Source organism: Pediculus humanus, genomic scaffold (genome assembly GCF_000006295.1).
Source record: "Pediculus humanus corporis 1103172107910 genomic scaffold, whole genome shotgun sequence".
In the NCBI taxonomy this organism is placed as follows: Eukaryota; Metazoa; Arthropoda; class Insecta; order Psocodea; family Pediculidae; genus Pediculus; species Pediculus humanus.
The window spans coordinates 542,046-554,245 of NW_002987483.1; the positions used below are offsets into that span (position 1 = coordinate 542,046).

General features: G+C 27.5%; 1 protein-coding gene across 1 annotated transcript; it reads left to right on the forward strand.

Annotated features, from left to right (window-relative positions):
* Positions 1 to 6,314: 6,314 nt before the first annotated feature.
* Positions 6,315 to 6,927, forward strand: Phum_PHUM399970 (uncharacterized protein; the record flags this gene model as incomplete). Its single annotated transcript, XM_002428724.1, has 2 exons — positions 6,315 to 6,344; positions 6,379 to 6,927. 2 exons carry the CDS (start codon positions 6,315 to 6,317, stop codon positions 6,925 to 6,927), a joined length of 579 nt encoding a protein of 192 aa, XP_002428769.1.
* Between the last annotated feature and the right edge of the window lie 5,273 nt (positions 6,928 to 12,200).

Consider the following 12,200-nt stretch of genomic DNA (forward strand, 5'->3'; position numbering starts at 1 on the left):
TTAGATTAAATATAAAATGTTAAAAAGGCATATCTGATAATTTCCTCCTGTGACGTCATTCACATATGCACATATATGTGTCGAAAAATGGAACCTTCACTTCTCCGCCGTCTGCGTCGACGACGGAACACATATGAATTTTTTATTTTCACAACGTTTCAACTAATTACGTTCGCTTTGATGAAAAAATCACAATTTAACTCATTTAATTAATTTTTTTTACAATTTTTTAATTAATAAAAAATAATTAGAATAATAATTAATGAAAAAAATTAAAAATTAATTAATTTTATCGACTTTTAAAACGATTTTTTTACAAAACGATTCGTCAATTTTTGTTGTCATTTTGATGTGAATCTACATCATTAAAATTTTCTATCAAACTCCGTGGTTCGTATAAAGAATCTAACTTCCTCAACATTATAATTATCTGATCTAACGTGCGAGTATTTGACGTTCGCTAGAGTGAAAGTGACGTAAGACTGACAGCTTTCTTGCCTGTCTCCCCTTCCCTTATAGGTTTTTCGTTTTGTTTATTTTTTTTTTTTCTTTCTTTTCATTTTCCGCGTATCCTCCGATCAAATGATTTTTTGCTTTTTTAAAAGTCAAATATCATTTCGTATTACTTAACGGTATTGAAACCTGAAATTTTAGTTACGACTGAGGCAAGCGAAGATATTTACTACGTGTTGAAGCGGCAGCCATTTTTCTTCACTTGATGATTTCGTTAGTATTTCGCTCATTTAATTAATTGAATGCAAATTTTTTTTTTAATTCTAAAATCAAAGAATTCGAATGATAATCGACGTCAAAAAAAAAATTTATAAAACAAAATAAACTATGGTATAAACAAATTAAACAATTTAATTTTTCCCTTGGTCAAAGTTACCCAGATTTATACACTTATTGGCCATTATGTAAAAAAAAGGAAAATATTAACGTGGAACTAGAAAATTAGCATAATTACAAATACATAAATGTAAATTTCCACACAATAGTATTATTTTTACAATATCATGTCCTTAAATGTGACACACTAAGTATAGTCGTCCATCTATTCCAACTCTCTATTAAAATATCTTCGTGGTTACGAGCAGTGCCCCCCAACACTATCTTCTCCCGTTTTCCCAATCTCATATTTTCCCGGGATTTTATTCGGGATATTATTCAATTATCCTGTTAACAAACTCTGGGCCCTTTTAATACAACAGAAATTGTTTCTGTCATTAATTTTCATAATTCTAACTGTCATTTCTGAACGTCGCAAGTAATGCGTAACCGACATAGTTTTTATTATTATTATTATTATTATTATCGACAATTCCAGGATTTTTTCATAGGAATAAGCGTTCAGATTTGTTCAGGTAACTGTTTAAAAAGAAAATTTTTAATTAACTTTCCAAAATCCTTTTGAATTCCAACACTCGAACAAAAATAATAATAAATTATTTTTTTTCTTACTTTCAAAATTCTAAACCTAATAATAATAATAATGATAATAATAAAAAAAGTTGGGGCCCTGATATAGGTACATTAAATTTTGGGAATAACGTAATAAAAAAAAAAAAATTTTTTTAACGGTTCATTACTTTTTTTTTTCTCGTAAGAGTCTGTAACAGCGGAATATTATTATTATTATTATTATTACATTTCTCCCGGTTTTTGATTTTAGAATCCGACGTGGACTCGTATCCACATATTCTTATAGCACATATGCGAACCTCTAAAACAATATTATTACCTATTAGAAAACGTTTTAGTTTGCGTATGTCGCGCATAGAGAGGCCACAGCGTCACCTTCAAGTGCCATGGAGGCCAAATAGAGAATAAAACTAATGCCGGCTAAAAGGGCACGTTATTTTAAGTGTAGAGTAACAAGATAGGGCTTTATAATTGCAGGACAAAGGGGGCCGTCGGGCATGGGCCCCATGCGCGTTTTAAATCTTTTACTTTGCGCTTGCTTTCCCAACTTTCTCACTCCATTCCCCCTTCATTCACGCGTTTTACGTGTGACAAAAACTTATATTCCGTCTGCGCTTAAAAATTGATTTGACTTTTATTTAATTTTTAAAAATTTAAATAAGTAGATGTAAATCATATCGCAGGCTGACAACATTTGGAAAATAAAACAAACGTAAACAAAACTACTTTGGCAAACCTCTTACACCGAACGTGTAGTACGTTAATTACGCTCGTGTAATTTTTATAAGATTTGCACGTGCGATAAAAAAAAATTTAATTTATGGTAGCTGACACATTTGTTCGACAAAATCCGGAAAAAAAAAAAAATTTTGAACTAATAAATACTGGAGAAAATATTTTTGCTGGAAAAAAAAAAAAAAAAATTTTTTTTTCTTACCATTTTACACAAGATATAATCAAATATGGTCGTCATCGTCGTCGACGTTGTTGTTTTGCGTCTTTTTCATTTCTTTTTTTTTTTTTTTTTTTTATTTCATTACAAATTTTAAAATTATATACATGATCGTATAGTACCTCTTGAAAGGGCATTGTCACCTGACACACATGGTAAGAAATTTTGAGAGTTCGCGCAGATCATGCGCACGCAGACGCACATGATTATATTTCACGGGAAACGAAAAATAAATACAAAAAAAAATAATAATAATAATAATAAAACATGGAAAATAACACGTGGACTTTGTTTTTATTTTTTATTTTTTTCCCGTTCGTTTGCCCGTCCGTTATTATCGAAAATTCTAGAAATCGAATTTAAATTTATTATTTAATTTTGTAAGTCAATAACGAGTTTCTATATTAATATTTACGTTTAGAAAAAAAAAAAATTTTTTTACTTAAATTATTATTTACCTAACTAACGCCATTTGTTTTCGTATGTTGATATATATATTTATCATCATTATTCCGTGTAAAAATTTTATCAGGGTGGGGAGTATACCTTAAGTGTGTGTGTGTGATAATACCCCATCGATATTAAATTTTTTTTATTTCTGCTCCCTAACTTTTAATTTTAAATATAAACTGTGTTTAAACTGAAAATCATCAAAAAAAAAATTATTAATACTCTTTAAAATATCAATAATAATAATAATAATAATAATAATAATAATAATAATAATAATAATAATAATAAAAGAAAAATATTCGTACAAAAAACATTTATTCCATTCACAAACGAAAAAAAGGAAACAAGAAAAAGGGGAGGAAAAAAATAATAATAATAAAGGACGATTTCGATAAAAAAAAAAACGAACCACATGTGTGTTGTTGACCCTCGTAAAATTATTCTTGTTAAGGGTAGATATAAACCTCTTCAATATTTTGATTTACTGATATCACAAATGCGAAGATGACGTCACAAAACCTCTTTTTAACCCTTTCATCACGGTACGTAGGCAGCGTTTGTTGTTGTTGATTTTTTTTTTCGAACTTTTTATATAATTTTTCGACCGGATTTATTTATTTATTTTTTTAATTAGACTTTATTATTATTATTATCGCACGTTTTCGATTAAATACGTATATTAAAGTATATAATATAAATAAAATAATTAATCGTCTGGTAAAATTAATTAATAAAAATTCAAAATGGAAATTTTCAAAGGACGGAACAGGAGAAACATAAAAAAATTGTTTTATGGCGTACATTATCATGCACGTAAATGCAACATGCAATTAATATTAATAATAACGAATTAAAAATTATTTATTATGGGCATAAAATAATTTACGAGGTTGTAAAATAATAATAATAATAATACTATTCTATATAGGATTCGGGGGAAAAAAACGCGTTGGCACACGGTAACAGATATTAAATAAAAAATGGCGAAAAGAGAGGAAAAAAATATTTAAAAAAAAAATAAAATAAAAATGACGACAAGATAAACTGATTCGGCGTACTAGAGAGTGAGTGAGTGAGTGAGTGAGTGAGAGTGAGTGAGTGAGAGAGATAGAGATAGAGTGGGGCAACAAAGATATACAAACGAGAATGGAGGCTAAAAAAAAAAAAAAAAATAACCGTGAAAAGAAAACGAAAGAAATGGGGGAAAAAAAAACAAAAAAATCTCCTAAATATTATAAGAAACTAATAAAATTTAATAATGAATTTGATTACTTGTTTCGTTTAAAAATAAAAAAATATATAAATATTTATTTTTTTTTACAAAAAAAAAAAATAAATAAATAAATAAATAATTAACGTTTTCTTTTTTATTCAATGTATTAAAATAAAATAAATAATAATAATAAAAATAAACAAACAAACAAAAAAAAAAAAAACAAGATGGCGGATTCCGTTTTTATTACAAATTAAAAAGGGGGAGAATAAATGAATTATTTATTAATGATTAAATAAATAAATAAATAAATATGAATTCGAATGACCCATTACTATTATTATTATTATTATTATTATTTTTATTATGTACATAAAAATAAATAAATAAATAAATAAATATTAATTTTTTTATCGTTTGACGCATGCGCGTTATTTTTGATAAAAAAAAGAACGAAAAATATATATCAATAATTTTATTTTTATTTTTTATTTTTATTTTTATTTATTTTTAACGGAAGAAGAAAAGGGCGAAAGTGGAGAGAAAAAAAATGGCGCGTAAAATATATTTTTAAAAATTATATATGTATATATATTGAATTTATATTTAACTTATGGAATGGTTAATAATTTTATGTTACGTTTAAATTTTTTTTCTTCCCCCTTTTTTTAACATTAAATTCGAATCGTTTTGTTTGTTTGTTTGTTTGTTTGTTCGTTCGTTCGTTTGTCTTTTTAAACAAATTATTTAGGTTAATAAATTTGTAAATAATTAATTGAAGAGTAAGTTTGAAATTGCTACGTAATTATTAATCAAAAACGGCCCCTATTATTTTAATTAATAAAAAAAAAAAAAAAATTAGTACGTCGATTAATATTAATTATTTTAATTATTATTATTATGAATCTTCCCCCCCCCTCTTACCCCCCGTGACAGTCAAATTTAAAACAAGCTCTGAAAAAATTAAAAAAAATTAAAAAAAAAATTAAATTCGAACGAAGAAGAGTCGATAAAAAATAAAAATGGCGGGGATAACGGCAAAACGTTGATATTCCCTCCCCTCTTTTTTATATATTTTCATTCTTTCTTTTTACTTTCCACGGTTCTCTCCGTCTCTCTCTCTCTCTCTCTCTTCTTCTATTGCGAGCCAGAAATTCTCGAAATTCTTGGAAATCTTACTTTAATTCCATTTCATTAAAAAAAATTTTAAGTTGATGTGAATTCGCATATGTTAAATGATGACACTCTGGGTGTTTGTACGATGATTGAGACAGATACTTTTCACTCACTCGTAATTTTTTGAGTATTCTCTATACTAAGACTTCATAAAAATCAAGAGGTTACCCCGTACGATACACAAATATTTCTCTGTTAACGAAAGCAACGTTGTCAAATCGATAGCGTGCGGTGTGTGTATGTTTATCTTATGTAGTAGCATTTTATTCATAGCGACGAACACATGCGCATTCGATAAAACTCGGTTGCCAGAATTATTCGAAAACGTTACTTGAACATTTTAAAATAATTTTTTTTTTTTTTACCAATTTTGTATTGTACTAATTTTTAAAAATCAATTTTCCTCATGTTTAACAATTGCGATCGAAAAAAAACGTTACATTTGAATAAATATGCAAAGCAAAATAAATAAATTGCAAATTAACGATTATTGTTTTACAGAAAAACTAATTTAAAAATCCTACGAGTGAATACATGAATAAATTTTAATTACATTACTATTATTATTAGTATTATTAAATTTAAAACTAACGTACGCATCAAAATCTTAAAAAAAAAAAATAAATAAATAAAAATTTACTTTTACGAATAAAATATACAACAATTTTTAAAATAAAATCACGTGGATTTACGTGAATGCTCTGTGACGTCATCAACCTCTAGCCATGACCACGACCTCGCCGTATCTCTGCCTTTAATATTAGAAAAACATGCAAGTAGGAAGTCTGCTTCATTGCCACAGAATTCAAGCCGACTTCAGTCACGATTTATTATGAGTAAGAATTATAAAATGAACTTGTTTTACTATCGATTAAAATTATATAAAAAAATCATTTTACATTTCTTTTTCTTTTTTCGTTTTTAAAGAAACCGTATTTAGCTTACTGTAAACAATATTATTATTATTATTCCCATTCTTTTTTCATTTTTAAATTTTAAAATGGCAAAAAATGTTTATGTAATGACCCATTCGAGAAAAATTTAAATAATACCACCATAACGAATAATAAGAAGGCAGTGTTTAAAATGTATTAAATCATGAAAGGTCGTCTGCTTTCAAATTTTGGGGTTGTTTTAAAAATTATATGTTATGATCATAAAGATATATAAACAAACGCTAAAGGTGTTATTTTCACCGTCGTATCAATCCGACATATTCGGAATACCCCCTTTTCTAGAAGCCAAACGACTTTTGTTAATTTCGGTACAATTTTACGCATGCATCGTTGTTACATTATTAACAACATGCATTGTGTTTGCAAAATTTTTAAAATATGACACGTCAGTTTGGAAAAAAGCCATCGCGTATACATCGCCATCGAATAAAGAAATAAAAAATTTAGAACGTGAAGAAATTATATGGGCAACCTACATCGAATGGATAGATGATTATTATAATTTCTACACGAACGTTGTCGAACAGATAAATACCGTTTTAGAAAACGATATTAATTCAGTCCATAATGATAAATTATCGATAAGCGAACCAAATTTAATACAGAGTAAAAATGCAGTTAAATACGCTTGCGATGCAATTATAAATCATAAAAGTAAAAAAAAAACAAATTCCGATGTTTCGATACCCAAATCGTTTTTGGACGTTAATGAAAATCCTCCTTCATGTGAAAAAAAAAAAAGAAAAGTTAATTAAGTACGGGTTTTTTTGTGTTTATTTTATATAAAAAAAAAAATATATATGTATATATATATATATACTGTCATTTGTATAGAAATCGATAATGTTGTGGTAAATTATCATCTCATGACAAATTGAATTCAGGTATGATTTTCCTTTTCATTTATCAACAAATATTTCGATTCGAAAATTATCATCATAAATTTTTTTTTTTACAGGTTTTCTGAAAATCATTACAAAAAAAAAAGAAAAATAACTTTTTTATTAAAAGCTATCAAATAATTTTTTTACCTGACGGTGACAAAAAAAAAAAAAAAATGTAAATAATTTAAAATGGAATGGAGGTAAACATATATATATTTATATATTTAATTCATTTTTTTTTTTTTTTTTGGGGGGGGTTTAATTTTTAAAAATTATTTTTTTTTCAAAAAAAATAATTATGACCTTTACGAAAGAAAAAAAAAATATAAATTTTTTGGGGAACATTATATATATTAAATGTGTAGTAAATTATGTGAGAGTTAATAATAATTTTTAAAATTTATTCATATTATTTTTTGTATTTAAAAAAAAAAAAAAAAAAAAAAAACGGGTCTTTAACATTTAAAATTTTTTTTTATATTTTGAAATGAATTTTTCAATCGAAATATCTTCAAAAAAAAAATATTAATTTTTTTGTTAAATTATTTAAATTTTTATTATTTATTTTTTTTTCCACGTTTAAAATTTATTTTTCGTTTAAATTTATTATCTGTCTCTCTCTCTCTCTCTCGGAAAAATCAAAAATGTCGATTTTATTAAAGTTTTATTATTAAATCGTTCGTAAAAAAAAAAAAAAATATTTAATAAATGAAATAATTGTCATCTGTCGTGGAATCAACGCCGTCGTACGACGCGCGCAAACTCCTTCCACGATTTTTAGAGCTTGCGTCGTTAATATCGCTGTCGATTTCGTTCCCTACCTCCTTCCCTTTCTCCTCCTACCCGGAGTAAAATTTTCTTTATTACGCAGGGTAAATTTTTCGTGTGCGTAAAAAAAAAGAAAAAACGTCTACGTTATTCTGATTTTCTGATATTAAAAAGCGATTCCTCCTTCACTGTCCTTATTGCTGACTCCTTATCATACGAATATTCCAAAATTTTTCCTTTCCCTTTAATTTTTTCATCCCCTTTTGTTTTCCTTCACGCTTTTGTTTAACATCCAGTATTTTAACTGACTCTTTTCTTATTCGTACCTCTTTTTTAATATATTTTCCTATTTATAAAAAGCTCGCTTTTGCTGACAGGTTGACTGTGATCCTTTTTCCATTTGATACCATTTTCAGCAAAAAAAAATTTCTTTTTGTAATTTTTGATTGATAAAAAAAAAAAAAATTCATATTCAGTTATTCTGGAAAGTTCGATTTGAAATTTTCTCCTGGATTTAAAAATAATAATAATAATTTATTTATTTGTTAATAATTCGCATGATATTAAAATATATGTAAATAATTTTTAAATTTTATTCTACATTTAATGGAACCGAATGGCTGGAACGTGAAAAAAATCGTTACTGGAATTTCCTCACCCGAATAAGTTAAAAGAAAAGAAAAGAAAAGAAAAAGAGGGGGAAAATGAAAAGAAAAGAATTTTGAGAGTCGATCAAAAATACAGACAAACGCAGACAGACGCAGAGATAGGAAAAAGGAAAACTGGAAAATATATATATAAATTTTCCAGAGTGAAAAAAAAACCTTTTAAATATTATTCCTTCCTGTTAAATATCCAAAATGAAAATGAACCAGTCACCCCCGGCTGGAATTAAAAAAATATTTTCTTTTAAAATGTATATAAAAAAATCGATAGAAAATTCTTTTCCATTTTACCCTTTAAATTTTTCCAGGGAAAATTCAAAACGTTCGGAAAATTATTATTTTCTGATATAAAACCAAAATTAAAGCGGACCTGCTTTTTCTCGTCGTCCTTTTTCCCCTTTTCTTTTATCCGAGCTTTACACTCCGCTTTCATTCTTTCCCCCCACTTTCTTATTTCTCCTGTGCCGGAGAAAACAAACTCACGATTGAATCCTGGAGAAAATTTTCCTCAACTGAGGGACCGTTCACTTACCCCTATTTTTCTAATTATTGTTCTTATCATTATTATTATTATTTTCTTTTTGTTTTCTTATTTAAAAAATTAAAACCCCCATGATCATATCTGAAAATTTTTTCCCCAAAAAAAAAAACGAAATTGTTGGGGAGCTCCGACAAAAAAAAAATGGAGGAATTTTTTTTCCAGAATTTTCTTTTCGAAAAATAAAATTATTACTAATAAGTGATTTCGAATGCACGATCTGGAAAAAAATTTTCCAGTGATTTAATGTAAACGAAAAAAAAAAAAAACCAAAAACGGGGAAAAAAAATTAAGGAAAAATTTATTTTAAAAACATTTTCCGGAGTGATACAGCAAACGTTTTAACCTTTATGTTTTCCTGTTGGAAAATCTCCTAAAATTCAAACCTGTTGGCCTTATTCTCCTCTTGTTTGCTCACACGATTCGTAAAAATGGTTGAAATTTGTCCCTTCGATGTTTTTTCACAAATCGGGGAAGGGGAGTTTTACCCCTTGATAAAAAAAAAAAATTTCTTTTTATTTTTTTGGGTTTCCCTCCTCTGTTGCCTTTTTTCCAGTTTGGAAAATAAAATTTTTTTCCCCTTATCATTTTGTTTGTTTTGTTATCGTACAAACAAAAGGATTTTGGAAAGAATAATAACAGAATTATTATTATTATTATTATTTTTCTTTTTTGTTAACCCGCATTTTTTAATTGAAAAAATAAATTTTTTTTTTTTTTTTTCGGGAAATTTTTCGATTGGAAAATTCTAGAATGTTTCTGTACGTACATGAATGCGATCGATAAAACTGTAACTGATAAGAAATAAAACGAAATTGATTTAAATTTGATAAAAGAAAGAAAATAATAAATAAAGAGAAAGACAAAAGAGAAAAAAAATCAAAAAGGTAAATTTTCTTTTCAAAAATTAAATGAGGGGAAATAAATTAAAACAAAAAAGCACAACCCAGGAAGGAGAGTTAGACAAAGAGAGAGAGAGAGAGAGAGAAAGTTAGTGAGAAAGCAAGAGAAAAATCGAGAAATCGGAGAAGAAAATAAAACAAAGGAAAAAACGGAAACTGAGTTGAAAGCTGCGGAATAAGAACCGCCGAATCCCCGGATATTTAAAAAAGGCACGAGACTCGACACAACAGCACGTCCGTTGTTAACCTTGATCAAATACGCATGCGATGAAAGAGGTGTTCCTGTTGTTGTCAAGCGTTCGAATACGAAACGAATAACTAAAATAAAATCGAAAGAGAGAGAGAGAGAGAGAAATATTACTTTCTTGCCAAAATCCGACAGGCCCTTTTTTACTGTCGTTCGTTATCAGTAAATCATGTGCTGCACTCACTCGTCGTTTCTTATTATACAAAAGCTCTCGACAACGTCGTTTTTTATATAACCGACGTTCTGCATCGGATGTTTTTTTGATTATTAAATACAAGCTGAGTGTTAGATGAAAGAAAAGAAAAAGCAATTGGGACGAACCCCCCTCCCCCCTCCCCTCCCCAATAACCAGCTGTTCGTTTGAGCATCTGTTGTTGCATTACACGTACGAATACAAAAAATTTTAATGTTAAATACAATGAGACTATATGTGTAAAACATGTCATTGTTTGTTACGTATCAGGACCGTATTAAGAATTTTATTTTTTAATTATTAAATTCAAATAAAAATCAAGAGAAAATTTAAAAAAAAAAAACAAATATTCATATTACAATTTGTTTTTTTTTTTTTTTTTTCGTTTCCAAAAATTTCCCGGTGAGATTTTCCGAATTTTTTTTTTTTTATTGACTCTTATCATTCTTATCACTGACGTCATACACGATAACAAAAGAGTTAGAAAAAAAAAAAAATTTCTGTTATTGATTTTTTAACTTGTTTTATACGAAGAGGGATAGAATATTGAGAGGGAGGAAAATTACCCCTCTCAATCATTACCTTTCTCTCTTTTTTTTCTTCCTTTCTTTCCCTTTCATTTATATTTTAACGTTCAACGTACGATAAATTCTATTATCCTGATTTTGGAAAACCCAATTTTAAGCTGTTGGGATACGAATTAGAAGGGGATGAAACGAAAAAGGAAAAACCCCGATATGGTATACGAAAAAGAAACGGGGAAAATTCATATCGACCTACAAATTTTTATATTACCTTAATCAAAGGGTAGGATGTGAACGAACCGTTTGAACGTGTATATGCCTTTACTAAGGGGGTTGATTTTCCTGACGAACGTAGGGTGAACGTAGGGTTTTGTTAAAAATTTTTTTTCCTTCCACAAACCCCCCATTGATGTATATCAATTTCGACTGAATTTTCACGAGGGATTCGTTAAAAATGTTTAAAATTGAATATTTCGAATTTTTATGACGATACCTGAAAAATTTGAAAATCAAAAAAATGCCATTTTAAAAGATTGAAAGATTTTTCTTCCTGTTTGCTCGTTCGGTTAATCATTAACACATTAAATTTTTTTTTTTTTTTCATAAAACAGGTTTTGAACCTAAAAATCAATTAAACGAATACCTAAAAAAAAAAAGGAAAAATTTTTACAAAGGGACAAATGGGAAAGAGATGAAAACGATCATTTCACGAAAGGGAAGGATGTTGTAGGAAATTCGAGGGTGAATTTTGTAGGAAATTTTCAGGGGATGAAATCAACTCCCCTCAATCTCTTTATTGAGATTTCATCCCTTGTTTCATCCCTATTTCGACTTGCGCTCTATTATCATCGATATTTTCTCAATACTTTTTCATCGATACCCTAAATTTATACTTTTCTGATACAACCAATCATTTTCCATTATTGGTAATAGAGTTCGATCACTACGATTACTAACCGATAATTTTCTTTTGACAGATTTTCTTTTTTTTTTTCCTTTTTCCTCTTGCGATTCGCACTCGACTTTTTTCCTTCTTTTTCTTTTCCTTTTTAATTATTATTATTATTTTAATCATCTTTATTATTTTTCTTCTTTTTCTAATCTACTTGTATTGTTTTTTATTTATTTTTTTAATTACCGAATATTAAAAAAAAAAAAAAATGACGGTTTAAAAAAAAAAAAAAACTATTAAAAATAAATTCGTCGCTTATGTATCTATGTATGAACTATGTATGAAAATTAATAATTTGGAAATGATTCCCTGTTTTATGTATGCACAATTATTTGTTAAGCCATTTACCAAAAAG